Source organism: Mytilus trossulus, chromosome 1, assembly GCF_036588685.1.
Source record: "Mytilus trossulus isolate FHL-02 chromosome 1, PNRI_Mtr1.1.1.hap1, whole genome shotgun sequence".
In the NCBI taxonomy this organism is placed as follows: Eukaryota; Metazoa; Mollusca; class Bivalvia; order Mytilida; family Mytilidae; genus Mytilus; species Mytilus trossulus.
In genome coordinates this window covers 33,340,417-33,363,903 of record NC_086373.1, presented here as the reverse complement: position 1 = coordinate 33,363,903, position 23,487 = coordinate 33,340,417, and the positions used below count along the sequence as shown (strand labels likewise).

At 36.5% G+C, this 23,487-nt stretch overlaps 1 protein-coding gene across 7 annotated transcripts in view; it reads left to right on the top strand.

Moving 5' to 3' along the window:
- Positions 1-23,487, top strand: part of LOC134722143 (epidermal growth factor receptor substrate 15-like 1) — a 62,507-nt gene that overhangs the window by 5,586 nt on the left and 33,434 nt on the right. For all 7 annotated transcript variants that reach the window (XR_010107973.1, XR_010107971.1, XR_010107975.1 and 4 more), the window contains exons 6-11: positions 2,549-2,632; positions 16,506-16,607; positions 18,956-19,171; positions 19,432-19,589; positions 20,577-20,748; positions 21,292-21,386. Coding sequence is in view for 2 of the 7 variants with exons in the window: in XM_063585707.1 (XP_063441777.1) it covers positions 2,549-2,632; positions 16,506-16,607; positions 18,956-19,171; positions 19,432-19,589; positions 20,577-20,748; positions 21,292-21,386 (827 nt within the window). In the remaining 5 variants the exon portion in view is untranslated. The remainder of the gene's footprint in view (positions 1-2,548; positions 2,633-16,505; positions 16,608-18,955; positions 19,172-19,431; positions 19,590-20,576; positions 20,749-21,291; positions 21,387-23,487) is intronic.

Here is a 23,487-nt window from a genome sequence, read left to right as displayed (position 1 = left end):
TTCTATTTTGACATATTTCCCGTTTATCTCTTTAAATACATTATTTATAACGCCGTGATCATATTTCAATTCCTATTTTTTATTTAACAACAAATTGTTGACATTCGAGATATTGCCTTTCTATTTTCATGTCTCGACTCTTTTATGAAAATCGCCGGAGTTTTTATTATAATTATATTTTACGAATTGATACACGAAAATCAAAATTTAATCCCTTTTATAGTTTATTGAATAAATGCATATTTATACCCCAATGGGGTTAAAGGCTAATCGTACTAGTCATGATCAGCTGTCTTTACTTTTTCGTCGTACTTCTAGTCATTCTATAGCTCGCGCAGTCCGTAAGAATTTTTAAATCGATGTTGTATTATTTCTGAAGTTTAAAGGAGTTCCCAAAAGTAGAATATTTAAATGGAAATCCAGGAAATGACTGATAAAAATAAAACAAAAAATAGTTAAAGAAGACTAAATCTTGTTTTGATTTTACATGTATGTAAATCGATTAAATTTCTATTCTGGTCAATCGATCAAGAGCCTCAAAACTAACGCACAATACTGTCAATCATTCCACATCAAATTTAATCATGAATGGATTTTCCCACGGTAGATCAGTAAGGTCACCTAAGTTTACTGTTACGACATTTCCCGCCATATAAAAATCTCAAGCAGTGGACAAAATCGATCTTTAACATCTTTTATTAGCATTCAATAATATTGTTAGTGGAGTCAAGTTAAAGTTCAACCACGTGCACACGCTGTTTATCACTAATATGTGCATCATGGAATTATCTTTTCACGGCAATTTTTTCTTAACAAATTGCTGTTAAAAATATATAACATACAAGTTTCCTTTTTTACATGGATTGTGCGTAAATTAATATTACGCAATTAATTTAAGTTCGGGATTTCGGGATTAACACTTTCGGGATCTGGGAATTCTTTTTTTCGCGATGTCGGGATTTTGATTTATTTAAATTCGGGACCTTGGGACTTCGTGTTTTTAAGCCCGGGATTTCGAGATCTGGACCCTATTTACCCCCTACCCCCAAATGCAGATCAATTATATAAATTTAGCATAATGAACAAACACGGAAATCTTAAAATAAACTTTATTATGTCCAGGAAGAATCAATATCTTCTTCTAGTGTTATTATTTGCGTTCTATTTTATTGATACATCTCCAACTTTGAAGTTTCGGACAATAAATTGTTTACAGTAAAAAGTAAAAACTACAAAGAATCAGCAAGCTACTAAATAATATACAAGTATTGCTCACTGTAATTATTTTTTTTATCTCGGAACTGACCCAACACAGACTGAATATTAAATACATATTATAGAAATATTTTGCATGTGGCCGCGTCAAACTAACCCTGGAGACAGCATTCTGCTAATGGATTGACGAGTAAAACAAAAATAAGTTAACCGTAAGCTTCCAGAAATAGAGTACATGTAAAAATATTTATGTTTGAAATTTTATGCAAACAAATAAGAAACAGATACACAAATAAACAAAAAATAAACAACAAAGAACATAGAATAAAAATAATTTTGAGGAACAAATTAGAAAATAAATAGCAGTTGAAATATAAAAACCATAATTAAAAAAAATAGGCTATTTTTATTAAAACAAAGTTTTCTCCAGTACTTCACCTGTAAAAATATTTTATGTCAAAAACGATGTAATCAATAAAGTGACTGAGAGGTTAAAATTACAGGTAACCCGATTCTGAAATCAGTGAACCGTAATCCTAGCAGCACGGATTAAGATGAAAGGATAAATATATTGCCAATCACACCTGGGTTTGTTGTTTATTGACCATACTACCTACCATAAAAATGTCCGATTATTCATATCCGACTAGACGGATTAAGACATCCATAAAAATAAGTCCCTACCCGTACTGTATCTGAAGATGTATAACAAGCAAACGAGTATCCGAGTACTAAAACTGTAATCGAGTACTCGGTCTTTTGATCGAGTACCCGAGTACTCGGGTACTCGTTGCCATCCCTATTTTTTTATCAAAATCAAATTGAACAAATTTAATACCAGTATATATAAATTACAATTGAACATTTTATCATTTAAATTTTAAACAAGATAAAGAAATGATGTTAAATTCTAGAAATGATAAATATTGAATAAATATTTTAGAACTATAGTATGAGTTAACAACTATATGATGTCTATAAGATAAAGTTTGTGAGAAAAGAATGTCAGTTATATTGCAAGAACATTATTGACAAAAAAAATGAAAATGTACACGAATTGAGTTTATGTACATAACTGTAATGTAATTAACAAATTTGATTAGTGAAGAAGAAACAACAATCTATAAATATTAGTATTCAGTAATGAACACATATTATTTTCATTTTTTCGTTTTGAAATGTTGGTCAAACTTGAATGCACAATGGAAATTGATTAGTGAACAGTATAAATGTGGTTTTTTTTCATTAATTTCTTTGTAGACTGCAAATGTCCTAATAATGCAGTTCAAAAATATTAGAATGAAAAGTTTTATGTTTTTTTTTTATTTTAAAGGCTGTAGAGAAAACCAAGTATGATCAGTTGTTTGATAGCTTGGTTCCTGTTAATGGACTATTGTCAGGGGACAAAGTTAGACCCGTAAGTATTCACAGAGACTTTGCTCACTGTTTGTGGTCTGTTGTCAGGGGACAAAGTTAGACCCGTAAGTATTCACAGAGACTTAGCTCACTGTTTATAGACTATTGTCAGGAGATAAAGTTAGACCCGTAAGTATTCACAGAGACTTAGCTCACTGTTAATGGACAAAGTTAGACCCGTAAGTATTCACAGAGACTTAGCTCACTGTTAATGGACAAAGTTAGACCCGTAAGTATTCACAGAGACTTAGCTCACTGTTTATGGTCTGTTTTCAGGGGAGAAAGTTAGACCCGTAAGTATTCACAGAGACTTAGCTCACTGTTTATAGACTATTGTCAGGGGACAAAGTTAGACCTGTAAGTATTCACAGAGACTTTGCTCAATGTTTGTGGTCTGTTGTCAGGAGACAAAGTTAGACCTGTAAGTATTCACAGAGACTTAGCTCACTGTTTATGGACTATTGTCAGGAGACAAAGTTAGACCTGTAAGTATTCACAGAGCTCACTGTTAATGGACAAAGTTAGACCTGTAAGTATTCACAGAGACTTAGCTCACTGTTTGTGGTCTGTTGTCAGGAGACAAAGTTAGACCTGTAAGTATTCACAGAGACTTAGCTCACTGTTTATGGACTATTTTCAGGAGACAAAGTTAGACCTGTAAGTATTCACAGAGCTCACTGTTAATGGACAAAGTTAGACCTGTAAGTATTCACAGAGACTTAGCTCACTGTTTGTGGTCTGTTGTCAGGAGACAAAGTTAGACCTGTAAGTATTCACAGAGACTTAGCTCACTGTTTATGGACTATTGTCAGGAGACAAAGTTAGACCTGTAAGTATTCACAGAGCTCACTGTTAAGGGACAAAGTTAGACCTGTAAGTATTCACAGAGACTAAGCTCACTGTTAATGGACTATTGTCAGGGGACAAAGTTAGACCTGTATGTATTCACAGAGACTTTGCTCACTGTTTGTGGTCTGTTGTCAGGAGACAAAGTTAGACCCGTAAGTATTCACAGAGACTTAGCTCACTGTTTGTGGTCTGTTGTCAGGAGACAAAGTTAGACCTGTAAGTATTCACAGAGACTTAGCTCACTGTTTGTGGTCTGTTGTCAGGAGACAAAGTTAGACCTGTAAGTATTCACAGAGACTTAGCTCACTGTTAATGGTCTGTTGTCAGAAGACAAAGTTAGGCCCGTAAGTATTCACAGAGACTTAGCTCACTGTTAATGGTCTGTTGTCAGAAGACAAAGTTAGGCCCGTAAGTATTCACAGAGACTTGGCTCACTGTTTATGGTCTATTGTCAGGAGATAAAGTTAGACCCGTAAGTATTCACAGAGACTTAGCTCACTGTTTATGGTCTGTTGTCAGGAGATTAAGTTAGACCCAAAAGTATTCAGAGACTTAGCTCACTGTTAATGGACTATTGTCAAGGATAAAGTTAGACCTGTAAGTATTCACAGAGACTTAGCTCACTGTTAATGGTCTGTTGTCAGAAGACAAAGTTAGGCCCGTAAGTATTCACAGAGACTTAGCTCACTGTTTATGGTCTGTTGTCAGAAGACAAAGTTAGGCCCGTAAGTATTCACAGAGACTTAGCTCACTGTTTATGGTCTGTTGTCAGGAGATAAAGTTAGACCCAAAAGTATTCACAGAGACTTAGCTCACTGTTTATGGTCTGTTGTCAGGAGATAAAGTTAGACCCAAAAGTATTCACAGAGACTTAGCTCACTGTTTATGGTCTGTTGTCAGGAGATAAAGTTAGACCCAAAAGTATTCACAGAGACTTAGCTCACTGTTTATGGTCTGTTGTCAGGAGATAAAGTTAGACCCGTAAGTATTCACAGAGACTTAGCTCACTGTTTATGGACTATTGTCAGGAGACAAAGTTAGACCCAAAAGTATTCACAGAGACTTAGCTCACTGTTTATGGTCTGTTGTCAGAAGACAAAGTTAGGCCCGTAAGTATTCACAGAGACTTTGCTCACTGTTTATGGTCTGTTGTCAGGAGATAAAGTTAGACCCAAAAGTATTCACAGAGACTTAGCTCACTGTTTATGGTCTGTTGTCAGGAGACAAAGTTAGACCCGTAAGTATTCACAGAGACTTAGCTCACTGTTTATGGTCTGTTTTCAGGGGACAAAGTTAGACCCGTAAGTATTCACAGAGACTAAGCTCACTGTTTATAGACTATTGTCAGGGGACAAAGTTAGACCTGTAAGTATTCACAGAGACTTTGCTCAATGTTTGTGGTCTGTTGTCAGGAGACAAAGTTAGACCTGTAAGTATTCACAGAGACTTAGCTCACTGTTTATGGACTATTGTCAGGAGACAAAGTTAGACCTGTAAGTATTCACAGAGCTCACTGTTAATGGACAAAGTTAGACCTGTAAGTATTCACAGAGACTTAGCTCACTGTTAATGGACTATTGTCAAGGATAAAGTTAGACCTGTAAGTATTCACAGAGACTTAGCTCACTGTTAATGGTCTGTTGTCAGAAGACAAAGTTAGGCCCGTAAGTATTCACAGAGACTTAGCTCACTGTTTATGGTCTGTTGTCAGAAGACAAAGTTAGGCCCGTAAGTATTCACAGAGACTTAGCTCACTGTTTATGGTCTGTTGTCAGGAGATAAAGTTAGACCCAAAAGTATTCACAGAGACTTAGCTCACTGTTTATGGTCTGTTGTCAGGAGATAAAGTTAGACCCAAAAGTATTCACAGAGACTTAGCTCACTGTTTATGGTCTGTTGTCAGGAGATAAAGTTAGACCCAAAAGTATTCACAGAGACTTAGCTCACTGTTTATGGTCTGTTGTCAGGAGATAAAGTTAGACCCGTAAGTATTCACAGAGACTTAGCTCACTGTTTATGGACTATTGTCAGGAGACAAAGTTAGACCCAAAAGTATTCACAGAGACTTAGCTCACTGTTTATGGTCTGTTGTCAGAAGACAAAGTTAGGCCCGTAAGTATTCACAGAGACTTTGCTCACTGTTTATGGTCTGTTGTCAGGAGATAAAGTTAGACCCAAAAGTATTCACAGAGACTTAGCTCACTGTTTATGGTCTGTTGTCAGGAGACAAAGTTAGACCCGTAAGTATTCACAGAGACTTAGCTCACTGTTTATGGTCTGTTTTCAGGGGACAAAGTTAGACCCGTAAGTATTCACAGAGACTTAGCTCACTGTTTATAGACTATTGTCAGGGGACAAAGTTAGACCTGTAAGTATTCACAGAGACTTTGCTCAATGTTTGTGGTCTGTTGTCAGGAGACAAAGTTAGACCTGTAAGTATTCACAGAGACTTAGCTCACTGTTTATGGACTATTGTCAGGAGACAAAGTTAGACCTGTAAGTATTCACAGAGCTCACTGTTAATGGACAAAGTTAGACCTGTAAGTATTCACAGAGACTTAGCTCACTGTTTGTGGTCTGTTGTCAGGAGACAAAGTTAGACCCGTAAGTATTCACAGAGACTTAGCTCACTGTTTATGGTCTGTTTTCAGGGGACAAAGTTAGACCCGTAAGTATTCACAGAGACTTAGCTCACTGTTTATAGACTATTGTCAGGGGACAAAGTTAGACCTGTAAGTATTCACAGAGACTTTGCTCAATGTTTGTGGTCTGTTGTCAGGAGACAAAGTTAGACCTGTAAGTATTCACAGAGCTCACTGTTAATGGACAAAGTTAGACCTGTAAGTATTCACAGAGACTTAGCTCACTGTTTGTGGTCTGTTGTCAGGAGACAAAGTTAGACCTGTAAGTATTCACAGAGACTTAGCTCACTGTTTATGGACTATTGTCAGGAGACAAAGTTAGACCTGTAAGTATTCACAGAGCTCACTGTTAAGGGACAAAGTTAGACCTGTAAGTATTCACAGAGACTTAGCTCACTGTTAATGGACTATTGTCAGGGGACAAAGTTAGACCTGTTAGTATTCACAGAGACTTTGCTCACTGTTTGTGGTCTGTTGTCAGGAGATAAAGTTAGACCCGTAAGTATTCACAGAGACTTAGCTCACTGTTAATGGTCTGTTGTCAGAAGACAAAGTTAGGCCCGTAAGTATTCACAGAGACTTAGCTCACTGTTTATGGTCTGTTGTCAGAAGACAAAGTTAGGCCCGTAAGTATTCACAGAGACTTTGCTCACTGTTTATGGTCTGTTGTCAGGAGATAAAATTAGACCCAAAAGTATTCACAGAGACTTAGCTCACTGTTTATGGTCTGTTGTCAGGAGACAAAGTTAGACCCGTAAGTATTCACAGAGACTTAGCTCACTGTTTATGGTCTGTTTTCAGGGGACAAAGTTAGACCCGTAAGTATTCACAGAGACTTAGCTCACTGTTTATAGACTATTGTCAGGGGACAAAGTTAGACCTGTAAGTATTCACAGAGACTTTGCTCAATGTTTGTGGTCTGTTGTCAGGAGACAAAGTTAGACCTGTAAGTATTCACAGAGACTTAGCTCACTGTTTATGGACTATTGTCAGGAGACAAAGTTAGACCTGTAAGTATTCACAGAGCTCACTGTTAATGGACAAAGTTAGACCTGTAAGTATTCACAGAGACTTAGCTCACTGTTTGTGGTCTGTTGTCAGGAGACAAAGTTAGACCTGTAAGTATTCACAGAGACTTAGCTCACTGTTTATGGACTATTGTCAGGAGACAAAGTTAGACCTGTAAGTATTCACAGAGCTCACTGTTAAGGGACAAAGTTAGACCTGTAAGTATTCACAGAGACTTGGCTCACTGTTAATGGACTATTGTCAGGGGACAAAGTTAGACCTGTTAGTATTCACAGAGACTTTGCTCACTGTTTGTGGTCTGTTGTCAGGAGACAAAGTTAGACCCGTAAGTATTCACAGAGACTTAGCTCACTGTTTATGGACTATTGTCAGGAGACAAAGTTAGACCCAAAAGTATTCACAGAGACTTAGCTCACTGTTTATGGTCTGTTGTCAGAAGACAAAGTTAGGCCCGTAAGTATTCACAGAGACTTTGCTCACTGTTTATGGTCTGTTGTCAGGAGATAAAGTTAGACCCAAAAGTATTCACAGAGACTTAGCTCACTGTTTATGGTCTGTTGTCAGGAGACAAAGTTAGACCCGTAAGTATTCACAGAGACTTAGCTCACTGTTTATGGTCTGTTTTCAGGGGACAAAGTTAGACCCGTAAGTATTCACAGAGACTTAGCTCACTGTTTATAGACTATTGTCAGGGGACAAAGTTAGACCTGTAAGTATTCACAGAGACTTTGCTCAATGTTTGTGGTCTGTTGTCAGGAGACAAAGTTAGACCTGTAAGTATTCACAGAGCTCACTGTTAATGGACAAAGTTAGACCTGTAAGTATTCACAGAGACTTAGCTCACTGTTTGTGGTCTGTTGTCAGGAGACAAAGTTAGACCTGTAAGTATTCACAGAGACTTAGCTCACTGTTTATGGACTATTGTCAGGAGACAAAGTTAGACCTGTAAGTATTCACAGAGCTCACTGTTAAGGGACAAAGTTAGACCTGTAAGTATTCACAGAGACTTAGCTCACTGTTAATGGACTATTGTCAGGGGACAAAGTTAGACCTGTTAGTATTCACAGAGACTTTGCTCACTGTTTGTGGTCTGTTGTCAGGAGATAAAGTTAGACCCGTAAGTATTCACAGAGACTTAGCTCACTGTTAATGGTCTGTTGTCAGAAGACAAAGTTAGGCCCGTAAGTATTCACAGAGACTTAGCTCACTGTTTATGGTCTGTTGTCAGAAGACAAAGTTAGGCCCGTAAGTATTCACAGAGACTTTGCTCACTGTTTATGGTCTGTTGTCAGGAGATAAAATTAGACCCAAAAGTATTCACAGAGACTTAGCTCACTGTTTATGGTCTGTTGTCAGGAGACAAAGTTAGACCCGTAAGTATTCACAGAGACTTAGCTCACTGTTTATGGTCTGTTTTCAGGGGACAAAGTTAGACCCGTAAGTATTCACAGAGACTTAGCTCACTGTTTATAGACTATTGTCAGGGGACAAAGTTAGACCTGTAAGTATTCACAGAGACTTTGCTCAATGTTTGTGGTCTGTTGTCAGGAGACAAAGTTAGACCTGTAAGTATTCACAGAGACTTAGCTCACTGTTTATGGACTATTGTCAGGAGACAAAGTTAGACCTGTAAGTATTCACAGAGCTCACTGTTAATGGACAAAGTTAGACCTGTAAGTATTCACAGAGACTTAGCTCACTGTTTGTGGTCTGTTGTCAGGAGACAAAGTTAGACCTGTAAGTATTCACAGAGACTTAGCTCACTGTTTATGGACTATTGTCAGGAGACAAAGTTAGACCTGTAAGTATTCACAGAGCTCACTGTTAAGGGACAAAGTTAGACCTGTAAGTATTCACAGAGACTTGGCTCACTGTTAATGGACTATTGTCAGGGGACAAAGTTAGACCTGTTAGTATTCACAGAGACTTTGCTCACTGTTTGTGGTCTGTTGTCAGGAGACAAAGTTAGACCCGTAAGTATTCACAGAGACTTAGCTCACTGTTTATGGACTATTGTCAGGAGACAAAGTTAGACCCAAAAGTATTCACAGAGACTTAGCTCACTGTTTATGGTCTGTTGTCAGAAGACAAAGTTAGGCCCGTAAGTATTCACAGAGACTTTGCTCACTGTTTATGGTCTGTTGTCAGGAGATAAAGTTAGACCCAAAAGTATTCACAGAGACTTAGCTCACTGTTTATGGTCTGTTGTCAGGAGACAAAGTTAGACCCGTAAGTATTCACAGAGACTTAGCTCACTGTTTATGGTCTGTTTTCAGGGGAAAAAGTTAGACCCGTAAGTATTCACAGAGACTTAGCTCACTGTTTATAGACTATTGTCAGGGGACAAAGTTAGACCTGTAAGTATTCACAGAGACTTTGCTCAATGTTTGTGGTCTGTTGTCAGGAGACAAAGTTAGACCTGTAAGTATTCACAGAGACTTAGCTCACTGTTTATGGACTATTGTCAGGAGACAAAGTTAGACCTGTAAGTATTCACAGAGCTCACTGTTAATGGACAAAGTTAGACCTGTAAGTATTCACAGAGACTTAGCTCACTGTTTGTGGTCTGTTGTCAGGAGACAAAGTTAGACCTGTAAGTATTCACAGAGACTTAGCTCACTGTTTATGGACTATTGTCAGGAGACAAAGTTAGACCTGTAAGTATTCACAGAGCTCACTGTTAAGGGACAAAGTTAGACCTGTAAGTATTCACAGAGACTTAGCTCACTGTTAATGGACTATTGTCAGGGGACAAAGTTAGACCTGTTAGTATTCACAGAGACTTTGCTCACTGTTTGTGGTCTGTTGTCAGGAGATTAAGTTAGACCCGTAAGTATTCACAGAGACTTAGCTCACTGTTAATGGTCTGTTGTCAGAAGACAAAGTTAGGCCCGTAAGTATTCACAGAGACTTAGCTCACTGTTAATGGTCTGTTGTCAGAAGACAAAGTTAGGCCCGTAAGTATTCACAGAGACTTTGCTCACTGTTTATGGTCTATTGTCAGGAGATAAAGTTAGACCCGTAAGTATTCACAGAGACTTAGCTCACTGTTTATGGTCTGTTGTCAGGAGATTAAGTTAGACCCAAAAGTATTCAGAGACTTAGCTCACTGTTAATGGACTATTGTCAAGGATAAAGTTAGACCTGTAAGTATTCACAGAGACTTAGCTCACTGTTAATGGTCTGTTGTCAGAAGACAAAGTTAGGCCCGTAAGTATTCACAGAGACTTAGCTCACTGTTTATGGTTTGTTGTCAGAAGACAAAGTTAGGCCCGTAAGTATTCACAGAGACTTTGCTCACTGTTTATGGTCTATTGTCAGGAGATAAAGTTAGACCCGTAAGTATTCACAGAGACTTAGCTCACTGTTTATGGTCTGTTGTCAGGAGATAAAGTTAGACCCAAAAGTATTCACAGAGACTTAGCTCACTGTTTATGGTCTGTTGTCAGGAGACAAAGTTAGACCCGTAAGTATTCACAGAGACTTAGCTCACTGTTTATGGTCTGTTTTCAGGGGACAAAGTTAGACCCGTAAGTATTCACAGAGACTTAGCTCACTGTTTATAGACTATTGTCAGGGGACAAAGTTAGACCTGTAAGTATTCACAGAGACTTTGCTCAATGTTTGTGGTCTGTTGTCAGGAGACAAAGTTAGACCTGTAAGTATTCACAGAGACTTAGCTCACTGTTTATGGACTATTGTCAGGAGACAAAGTTAGACCTGTAAGTATTCACAGAGCTCACTGTTAATGGACAAAGTTAGACCTGTAAGTATTCACAGAGACTTAGCTCACTGTTTGTGGTCTGTTGTCAGGAGACAAAGTTAGACCTGTAAGTATTCACAGAGACTTAGCTCACTGTTTATGGACTATTGTCAGGAGACAAAGTTAGACCTGTAAGTATTCACAGAGCTCACTGTTAAGGGACAAAGTTAGACCTGTAAGTATTCACAGAGACTTGGCTCACTGTTAATGGACTATTGTCAGGGGACAAAGTTAGACCTGTTAGTATTCACAGAGACTTTGCTCACTGTTTGTGGTCTGTTGTCAGGAGACAAAGTTAGACCCGTAAGTATTCACAGAGACTTAGCTCACTGTTTATGGACTATTGTCAGGAGACAAAGTTAGACCCAAAAGTATTCACAGAGACTTAGCTCACTGTTTATGGTCTGTTGTCAGAAGACAAAGTTAGGCCCGTAAGTATTCACAGAGACTTTGCTCACTGTTTATGGTCTGTTGTCAGGAGATAAAGTTAGACCCAAAAGTATTCACAGAGACTTAGCTCACTGTTTATGGTCTGTTGTCAGGAGACAAAGTTAGACCCGTAAGTATTCACAGAGACTTAGCTCACTGTTTATGGTCTGTTTTCAGGGGACAAAGTTAGACCCGTAAGTATTCACAGAGACTTAGCTCACTGTTTATAGACTATTGTCAGGGGACAAAGTTAGACCTGTAAGTATTCACAGAGACTTTGCTCAATGTTTGTGGTCTGTTGTCAGGAGACAAAGTTAGACCTGTAAGTATTCACAGAGCTCACTGTTAATGGACAAAGTTAGACCTGTAAGTATTCACAGAGACTTAGCTCACTGTTTGTGGTCTGTTGTCAGGAGACAAAGTTAGACCTGTAAGTATTCACAGAGACTTAGCTCACTGTTTATGGACTATTGTCAGGAGACAAAGTTAGACCTGTAAGTATTCACAGAGCTCACTGTTAAGGGACAAAGTTAGACCTGTAAGTATTCACAGAGACTTAGCTCACTGTTAATGGACTATTGTCAGGGGACAAAGTTAGACCTGTTAGTATTCACAGAGACTTTGCTCACTGTTTGTGGTCTGTTGTCAGGAGATAAAGTTAGACCCGTAAGTATTCACAGAGACTTAGCTCACTGTTAATGGTCTGTTGTCAGAAGACAAAGTTAGGCCCGTAAGTATTCACAGAGACTTAGCTCACTGTTTATGGTCTGTTGTCAGAAGACAAAGTTAGGCCCGTAAGTATTCACAGAGACTTTGCTCACTGTTTATGGTCTGTTGTCAGGAGATAAAATTAGACCCAAAAGTATTCACAGAGACTTAGCTCACTGTTTATGGTCTGTTGTCAGGAGACAAAGTTAGACCCGTAAGTATTCACAGAGACTTAGCTCACTGTTTATGGTCTGTTTTCAGGGGACAAAGTTAGACCCGTAAGTATTCACAGAGACTTAGCTCACTGTTTATAGACTATTGTCAGGGGACAAAGTTAGACCTGTAAGTATTCACAGAGACTTTGCTCAATGTTTGTGGTCTGTTGTCAGGAGACAAAGTTAGACCTGTAAGTATTCACAGAGACTTAGCTCACTGTTTATGGACTATTGTCAGGAGACAAAGTTAGACCTGTAAGTATTCACAGAGCTCACTGTTAATGGACAAAGTTAGACCTGTAAGTATTCACAGAGACTTAGCTCACTGTTTGTGGTCTGTTGTCAGGAGACAAAGTTAGACCTGTAAGTATTCACAGAGACTTAGCTCACTGTTTATGGACTATTGTCAGGAGACAAAGTTAGACCTGTAAGTATTCACAGAGCTCACTGTTAAGGGACAAAGTTAGACCTGTAAGTATTCACAGAGACTTGGCTCACTGTTAATGGACTATTGTCAGGGGACAAAGTTAGACCTGTTAGTATTCACAGAGACTTTGCTCACTGTTTGTGGTCTGTTGTCAGGAGACAAAGTTAGACCCGTAAGTATTCACAGAGACTTAGCTCACTGTTTATGGACTATTGTCAGGAGACAAAGTTAGACCCAAAAGTATTCACAGAGACTTAGCTCACTGTTTATGGTCTGTTGTCAGAAGACAAAGTTAGGCCCGTAAGTATTCACAGAGACTTTGCTCACTGTTTATGGTCTGTTGTCAGGAGATAAAGTTAGACCCAAAAGTATTCACAGAGACTTAGCTCACTGTTTATGGTCTGTTGTCAGGAGACAAAGTTAGACCCGTAAGTATTCACAGAGACTTAGCTCACTGTTTATGGTCTGTTTTCAGGGGAAAAAGTTAGACCCGTAAGTATTCACAGAGACTTAGCTCACTGTTTATAGACTATTGTCAGGGGACAAAGTTAGACCTGTAAGTATTCACAGAGACTTTGCTCAATGTTTGTGGTCTGTTGTCAGGAGACAAAGTTAGACCTGTAAGTATTCACAGAGACTTAGCTCACTGTTTATGGACTATTGTCAGGAGACAAAGTTAGACCTGTAAGTATTCACAGAGCTCACTGTTAATGGACAAAGTTAGACCTGTAAGTATTCACAGAGACTTAGCTCACTGTTTGTGGTCTGTTGTCAGGAGACAAAGTTAGACCTGTAAGTATTCACAGAGACTTAGCTCACTGTTTATGGACTATTGTCAGGAGACAAAGTTAGACCTGTAAGTATTCACAGAGCTCACTGTTAAGGGACAAAGTTAGACCTGTAAGTATTCACAGAGACTTAGCTCACTGTTAATGGACTATTGTCAGGGGACAAAGTTAGACCTGTTAGTATTCACAGAGACTTTGCTCACTGTTTGTGGTCTGTTGTCAGGAGATTAAGTTAGACCCGTAAGTATTCACAGAGACTTAGCTCACTGTTAATGGTCTGTTGTCAGAAGACAAAGTTAGGCCCGTAAGTATTCACAGAGACTTAGCTCACTGTTAATGGTCTGTTGTCAGAAGACAAAGTTAGGCCCGTAAGTATTCACAGAGACTTTGCTCACTGTTTATGGTCTATTGTCAGGAGATAAAGTTAGACCCGTAAGTATTCACAGAGACTTAGCTCACTGTTTATGGTCTGTTGTCAGGAGATTAAGTTAGACCCAAAAGTATTCAGAGACTTAGCTCACTGTTAATGGACTATTGTCAAGGATAAAGTTAGACCTGTAAGTATTCACAGAGACTTAGCTCACTGTTAATGGTCTGTTGTCAGAAGACAAAGTTAGGCCCGTAAGTATTCACAGAGACTTAGCTCACTGTTTATGGTTTGTTGTCAGAAGACAAAGTTAGGCCCGTAAGTATTCACAGAGACTTTGCTCACTGTTTATGGTCTATTGTCAGGAGATAAAGTTAGACCCGTAAGTATTCACAGAGACTTAGCTCACTGTTTATGGTCTGTTGTCAGGAGATAAAGTTAGACCCAAAAGTATTCACAGAGACTTAGCTCACTGTTTATGGTCTGTTGTCAGGAGACAAAGTTAGACCCGTAAGTATTCACAGAGACTTAGCTCACTGTTTATGGTCTGTTTTCAGGGGACAAAGTTAGACCCGTAAGTATTCACAGAGACTTAGCTCACTGTTTATAGACTATTGTCAGGGGACAAAGTTAGACCTGTAAGTATTCACAGAGACTTTGCTCAATGTTTGTGGTCTGTTGTCAGGAGACAAAGTTAGACCTGTAAGTATTCACAGAGACTTAGCTCACTGTTTATGGACTATTGTCAGGAGACAAAGTTAGACCTGTAAGTATTCACAGAGCTCACTGTTAATGGACAAAGTTAGACCTGTAAGTATTCACAGAGACTTAGCTCACTGTTTGTGGTCTGTTGTCAGGAGACAAAGTTAGACCTGTAAGTATTCACAGAGACTTAGCTCACTGTTTATGGACTATTGTCAGGAGACAAAGTTAGACCTGTAAGTATTCACAGAGCTCACTGTTAATGGACAAAGTTAGACCTATAAGTATTCACAGAGACTTAGCTCACTGTTTATGGTCTGTTGTCAGGAGACAAAGTTAGACCTGTAAGTATTCACAGAGACTTAGCTCACTGTTTATGGACTATTGTCAGGAGACAAAGTTAGACCTGTAAGTATTCACAGAGCTCACTGTTAATGGACAAAGTTAGACCTGTAAGTATTCACAGAGACTTAGCTCACTGTTTGTGGTCTGTTGTCAGGAGACAAAGTTAGACCTGTAAGTATTCACAGAGACTTAGCTCACTGTTTATGGACTATTGTCAGGAGACAAAGTTAGACCTGTAAGAATTCACAGAGCTTACTGTTAATGGACAAAGTTAGACCTGTAAGTATTCACAGAGACTTAGCTCACTGTTAATGGACTATTGTCAGGGGACAAAGTTAGACCTGTTAGTATTCACAGAGACTTTGCTCACTGTTTGTGGTCTGTTGTCAGGAGACAAAGTTAGACCCGTAAGTATTCACAGAGACTTAGCTCACTGATAATGGTCTGTTGTCAGAAGACAAAGTTAGGCCCGTAAGTATTCACAGAGACTTAGCTCACTGTTAATGGTCTGTTGTCAGAAGACAAAGTTAGGCCTGTAAGTATTCACAGAGACTTAGCTCACTGTTTATGGTCTGTTGTCAGGAGATAAAGTTAGACCCATAAGTATTCACAGAGACTTAGCTCACTGTTTATGGTCTGTTGTCAGGAGATAAAGTTAGACCTGTAAGTATTCACAGAGACTTAGCTCACTGTTTATGGTCTGTTGTCAGGAGATAAAGTTAGACCCGTAAGTATTCACAGAGACTTAGCTCACTGTTTATGGTCTGTTGTCAGGAGATTAAGTTAGACCCAAAAGTATTCAGAGACTTAGCTCACTGTTAATGGACTATTGTCAAGGATAAAGTTAGACCTGTAAGTATTCACAGAGACTTAGCTCACTGTTAATGGTCTGTTGTCAGAAGACAAAGTTAGGCCCGTAAGTATTCACAGAGACTTAGCTCACTGTTTATGGTCTGTTGTCAGAAGACAAAGTTAGGCCCGTAAGTATTCACAGAGACTTTGCTCACTGTTTATGGTCTATTGTCAGGAGATAAAGTTAGACCCGTAAGAATTCACAGAGACTTAGCTCACTGTTTATGGTCTGTTGTCAGGAGATAAAGTTAGACCCAAAAGTATTCACAGAGACTTAGCTCACTGTTTATGGTCTGTTGTCAGGAGATAAAGTTAGACCCAAAAGTATTCACAGAGCTCACTGTTTATGGTCTGTTGTCAGGAGACAAAGTTAGACCCGTAAGTATTCACAGAGACTTAGCTCACTGCTAATGAACAAAGTTAGACCTGTAGGTATTTAGAGACTTAAAAATTACTGTGTATGGACTGTTGTTATTAGACAAAAGTTAGACTTTAAAATTATTAATATTTGATCAGTTTGAAGCAGTTAACTTCATAAGTTTTCTTGTATTAGCATTATTCAGAGTATTGTCTTTTAAAACAAAACAAAAGTATCCTAATTAGCATAAATTAAACAAATATGTTTGAAAATTTGCAATTAAATGTACTTCTACAATATTAATGATACTTGTGTATTATAAATGCTTGTAAACTTTTAATGTATATAGAGAAACTTTTTTTGGAATTTTGTAGACTTGCATATTATTATTCTATTTTAGATGCTAATGAATTCCAAGTTACCCGTAGATGTTTTAAAGAATATCTGGGAGTTAAGTGATGTAGACAAAGATGGCTACCTTGACAGAGATGAATTTTGTGTGGTAAGAAGCATACATATAAGACAAAACAAATGTTTTTAAAACACTATTTTAAAACTACGAAAAACATGATAACACCATTGTCTTTCAAATGCCTAAAGAGGGTAAATATGCAAAAAGCATTTCTTACAAACCTAAATTACAAAGTGGTTTTTAACCGGATTCTTGTGACAATAATGTTGGTTATTGATTTGGGGATATACGGTGGTCGGGCGGGCGTCAACCAAATGTTTTCGTGCATTTACTCATGAATTACTCAACTAAACCTTTTAAAATTTTAATATGTTGTTACTGACAACAAAATAAAGGTCAAGTTCAATAATGATGATTTTGACTCTTACCGTTCAGGAGTTACTGTTCTTGAAAGTTTAAAAAATGTTGTGTCCGTGCATTTACTCATGAACCATTCAACCAAACCTTTTTAAATTTTAATATGTTGTTACTGACAACAAAATGAAGGTCAAGTTCAATAATGACGATTTTGACTTTTACTGTTCAGGACTTACGGTTCTTGAAAGTTTAAAAAATGTTGTGTCTGTGCATTTACTCATGAACTGTTCAATTAAACCTTTTAAAATGTTAATATGTTGTTACTGACAACAAAATGAAGGTCAAGTTCAAAAAAGACGATTTTGACTTTTACCTTTCAGGAGTTACGGTTCTTGAAAGTTTAAAAAAATGTTGTGTCTGTGCATTTACTCATGAGCCATTCAACCAAAGCTTTTAAAATGTTAATATGTTGTTACTGACAACAAAATGACGATTTTGACTTTTACCGTTCAGGAGTTATGGTTCTTTGAAGATTGAAAAATGGCATTCCATTCATGTTGTTGCATTTACTCATGAACCATTCAACCTAAGCATTTCAAATTTTAATATGTTGATACTGATGACAAAATTGAGGTCAAATTTGATATTGACAATTTTCACTTTCGCCGTTCATCAGTTATGGTTCTTGTGATATTGGCAGGACACGAATAAATGGTAATAAATCCGGTTAGCTGTCGTTGTGACAGCCTCTTGTTCATTTTCAATTCACTGTTTCTGTGGTCTCTATTGGTAGTGTTATCATGGAATATAATTTCCTTCACAATAAAAGTTCCAAAAGGAAAAAAATGTAGTGGAATATTATTTCCACAGGAATAAATATTACAGTATATGTTCCTAACGGAATAAATAGTATAGACTAGTTGTTCCAACAGGAATAGGTATTCTGACATTGTTTATATCAAAGTTTCCAGTGGAGCTTCATACCCTTATCCAGGGGTGGTTCGGACGACCCCCCCCCCTTGAAAATACTGTTAAAGTCAATGTTCTGTTTGAATTGTGACTTTTAAAGTCGAGTTTGTGAGTCCAACGACCCCCCCCCCCCTTAGAAATTCCTGGCTTTGTAAGGTAGAACAAATATATGTTGACAGTGTGCTTGTCTCAATGCTTGGTGTTGTGGGTTCAAACCCTGAACGGGTCAAACCAAAGACTTTAAAATTGGTATTTGCTGCTTCCCCACATAGCACACGTCATCATGGAGTAATAGCAAAGATAAAGAGTAAAATTAATGTATCAGGGGTAGATTGATGTTTCTTCCTGCATACTAATACATTAAGAACTAGCATGTTAAAAATGCAGCTCAACATATCAGTGTTGTACAATTAAGGGTTAATATTCATATTGCATTAACATGTTTTCATCTTAAATAAGCATTACGTTCATGGCTAGAGGTTAAACTGCTATCTACCATCATAATGTTCAATTCTTTTTTTATGCCCCATTTATGGGCATTATGTTTTCTGGTCTCTTCGTTCGTCTCACTTCAGGTTTAAGTTTTTGGTCGAGGTAGTTTTTGATGAAGTTGAAGTCCAATCAATTTGAAACAGTAAAGATGTTCCCTTTGATATGATCTTTCTAATTTTAATGCCGAATTAGAGATTTTATCCCATTTTCATGGTCCACTGAACATTGAAAATGATAGTGCAGATGGGGCATCCGTGTACTTGGGACACATTCTTGTTAGTAATGTTTAAATGCTTAAACCAGGTAATCACAAGTTTAATCAATCTTTATGTTTTTTTGGGGGTATTTTGATATTGAAAGGTACTGTTATAATGATGTGTAGAGAATGATTTTATAAGGATGTGTAGAGAATGATGTTATAATGATGTGTAGATAATGTGCTGTTATAGATGTGTTAAATTCAGCATTAAACATGACTTTAAAACCTCATGAATGTTGTCTGCCAATAAGAATGATTGACTTCTAAGGAAACAAATGTATATTAATATAAGAGAACATATGTTAAACTTGATGTTTATGAGAATATATTGTATCAACCAATGATGTTGTTTTTTTTGCAGTCAATGCATCTAGTGTACAGAGCTATAGAAAAAGAACCTGTTCCTTCAATATTACCAATAGCCCTTATACCTCCCTCAAAAAGAAAGCATAATCCAGTACCAGGTGGTGTTCAAGTTCTACCAGGGGTAATACCTACATTACCAGGATCTGTTCCTGTTCTCCCAGGCGTGATGGGTGGGAGGTCGACACCAACAATGAGGTCAGATTCTCCCTCGGTAAGAACTGCTGATGTATAGTCTCATTTTCCTTCTGAATTTTCTTTTTGTATTACTTGTACTTGAATATAATTGATTTATGTTTGCCAAATTATTTTAATGAAGATTAACTGTTTCTAACCAAATTCAGCACAAAGAAGTGCATGTAAATATATAGCTATGGAAACTAAGAAAAATTTGTAAAAACTTGTAAAAAGCTGCAAAATATGAGTAGATGTTCTACAAGAAAACTAAAAATTGCCAATGATTTTTTTATACAGATGAGTGGACAGTGGGTTGTAAACGCTGCTGACAAAAATCGATTTGATGCCATGTTTAAAACAGCTGATTTAGATATGGATGGTTATGTAACAGGACAAGAAACCAGAGATATATTTGTTCAGAGTGGAGTTCCAAATAATGTCCTTGCTCATATATGGTAAGGCAAAATGATTTGAGATGTCAACTTCCCAGTTTTTCAGTCTTTCACATGGACAAGATGGGAATACTGTAAATTCAGAAATTATTGAGATGTTTTTATTTTTGCAAAAATGCGACAGGTTTATATTCACAATAATTTAAACTTGCATTTTAATTTTTTTTTATGCCCCAACTAGGAAAATGTAGAGGGGCATTATATATGTTTTCTGGTCTGTGCGTCCATACATTCGTCTGTTTGTCCATTTGTTCGTTCGTCTGTCCAGTTTCAGGTAAAAGTTTTTGGTCGAGGAAGTTTTTGTTGAAGCTGAAGTCCAATCAATCTGAAACTTAATATATTTGTTCCTTATGATATAATCATTCTCATTTTAATGTCAAATTAGAGTAGCTAGTTCTGACCCCAATTTCACGGTCCACTGAACATTGAAAAATGATGAAGTTCGAGTGGGGCATCTGTGTAATGAAAACACATTCTTGTTTTAATATGAATCAAACAGGATGTTTCTGAATATTGCAAAAATTACAATCACATTTGAGGCTAAAATGACAAATTGCAATAATAAATGCATGCAATAATTTCTGAATTTACAATATATGATAATACATGTAGATACAAATTTATGATTTTGATTAGAATTATCTCTTGTAGTGAATATATGTATACCAAATTTTTTTGTCATATACACCTTTTAAAAATGTTCATAAAATATCAAGAAAATATGGAGAAAAGTATATTTCAGACTTGCATGGGAATAGTTCTAATTCATAATTTATTTCATCCTAGAGTTGTCTCCCATTACCAGAATTATGAATATTTAAATACTTATCTGTATAAGGTTTAAAATGCAGATAAGAATTAATTTTTATTGATTATGATTACTTTATGTGTTTAAAATCATGCTTTGTCACTTCACTTGGGTATAGACATTTTAAATAAAGAGTTATTTAAAATATATTTTGATGGCATAATTATTTTTATTTTTTTCAGGTCTTTATGTGATATTAAAGGTTTAGGAAAATTAAATTCTGAACAGTTTGCTTTAGCAATGTACCTAATTAATCTGAAAATGAAAGGTGTAGATCCACCAACACAGTTAACACCTGAGATGATCCCTCCTTCCATGAGAAGTGGTACAGATACTGCAGCCTTTGGCATCACAGTATGTATCTTAACATAATTTTTTCTTTTCTATTTTAATATAATTTTACATGTAACACCTCTTTTGATTGGTTGATATTTGCAGTCTATTCAACTGTGCCAACAGGAGTCATTTGTAACAATGTTGTGCAGTTTCAATTGACTTTCCAAGGTCTTAAAATGTTTTCGTTTAAAAAAATTTCCAGTATTGAATAAGTAAAAGATAACAATTCTAGTGAAATCTTTCCAAATACAGTACTGTTATTCATTAGCTCCTGCTCTTTTTAGTTGAAGGCAATCACAAATTTAGTTTCAAAGTCTGATCACACTAAATCCTGTATTTAGCATTTGTGAACACCATAAACATTTAGTATTTATATGATTTACCTATTTTGGCATATTTTCAGAAGCAGTTGGGCAGATATACAGATTTTTAGAAATTCATAAGTGGAATATTATTATACATTGTCATTGCTTCAAACCTTTAACCCGTGTACGTGATTCTTACTTATGTCAGTTTTTCAGAAATAGGGAATTGACTTAATTGTTATGTTTTTATTTGTAGGATGCTACCAATGCAGGCCCATTTAGTCATGTGGCTGATTTCTCTGCTATCAAAGAATTGGATATAATTCAAAAAGATATTGAAGATATGAAAAGGTAATTGATTACTATTATTAAAAAAGTTATATTCTCTTAATTTATTTGTCCGCTATTTAAATCTTTGACTCTGTAGAATAAAAAAGACATGTATTAGGGAAAATCATCAAATACAAATTTAAGCAAATCTTCTTGATCCTCAGTCATGTGATGATGCATATAATCCATTACTTTATTGGAGGGATCACACTGAGCTACACCCAAACTTTCAAAACTTGCAAGAATAAATCTCACCATTCCTGGTACCTCAGCTCATTTAATAGTTTTTCCGACGTAGTCGGTATAGTTTCGGTAAGTGCGCTTTGAACTTAAGGATGCTTAACTATGGCAACAGAATATGCATGCTCGAAAATCCTTTCTGTGATTGGACAAAATGCTGTCATGGTGGGTGATTTGGTTGTGTTTGAAATTAATTATATCATGATGGAAAGCAAGTGATAAACTATAAATATTTGAACTAGATCTTAAAAAAATTTATATTTTTATTAGAATAATTGTTTCTCCAATAGCTCTTTTGCATCCATGACAGCTGTTTATACGGGACAATTATCTAATTTTTAATGTGAACTTTGTTGTATGAACGTACATGACTTTAAGGACGCACCTATGCATGTGAGATTTCCGCAGGATTTAATTAAAGAGGTCCTGCATCATTGTGCTTCTGAAGGTTATCGAAATGATAGTTTCAAACATATACTCAAATTTAAATAAGTCGGATATCTTTGTTAAAGAAAGCTCTTATTTAGTGTCTTTGGGGAAATTCTTTAGGTCAAATAGATGCAGACCAAATGGCACTGGAAAAAAATATAGATAAAAGTATTTGTATTCAGGAATTACAGATCAATGCAAAATCATTAACGATAGATAAATATGAAAAAGTTGAAAACTCAAAGATTGATTAAATAATTGTTTGTTTAATGCTTTAAGGGGCACTAGCTGTCAAATTCATGGTCGTCGATTTTACTCAAATTCTCATATTTTATTTATAACAATGTAAAACATTTATCCAAACTATCAAAAGTGTAAAATAAACAGTTTACAGAGCATAGGGTCATTAATATATAGTTTCGTTTCGTGTGTATTTTAGTCTTCTTATTAAATATTGAGTTGTCCTCAAATGACCATATAAGTGATGCAGACATATCGAGTTGACCTCAGATGACCATATAAGCGATTTAAACATATATATACTTACTAATTAAATATAGAGTTGACCTCATATGACCATATAAGCGATGTAAACATATCGAGTTGACCTCAGATGACCATATAAGCCATGTAAACATATATATACAAATGATTAGATATAAATAGATTAAGTCACTTGCAAGTGAATAATTCATTATCAATATTATTTAGTTTAATTTGACAAAATTGAACCATTTTGCTGCTTAAAGCGAATTATTGTTTCACCATTTCACTTCTATTATTGATTGAGCAAAAAAAAATCACACTTAAGGTTTTTAAACATCTCGTAGCTAGTGCTCCTTTAACCTCAAGTAAAAAAATATTAAATGCATATTGATATTGAGATTAGAAGATATCCTGCTTTATAGTAGACCTATATGCTGAGACTGATAATTTAAAAATGGTAGAGTAAATGTTTTAATGAGGGGGGAAAGCAAAATGTACACGAAGTAAAAGATGATGAATGCTGTAATGTTCATGAATACAACTCAAATGATTATTCTGTTAAGATTCACTGACTCATTCAGGAGGGTGAGCAGGTAATAAGTTCAGAAAAAAGGTATTTCAAGACTATATCTAAAATTGAAAAATTATATTTTACTTTTTCCACTTGTGGGGTTTTACTCACTAAAAAAAGTTTTTTCACCAGTTTTTCAGACAGTAACTCAAGAATGAATGCATTCACCAACTTTTCAGTTAATTAAAATTAAAGAGTGGAAATAGGGAATGTATCAAAGAGACAACAACCAGAAAAAACAACAGCAGAAGGTCACCAACAGGTATTCAATGTTTGTATCTACTGCAGTGTTCTCCCCAGGCCGTTTTAGCTCTGCTATTTTCAGCACTATCCCAATTTCCCAATGTAATATTGCACTGACAGCAGCGCTATCCAACGCAAGCGCGTCGCTATATG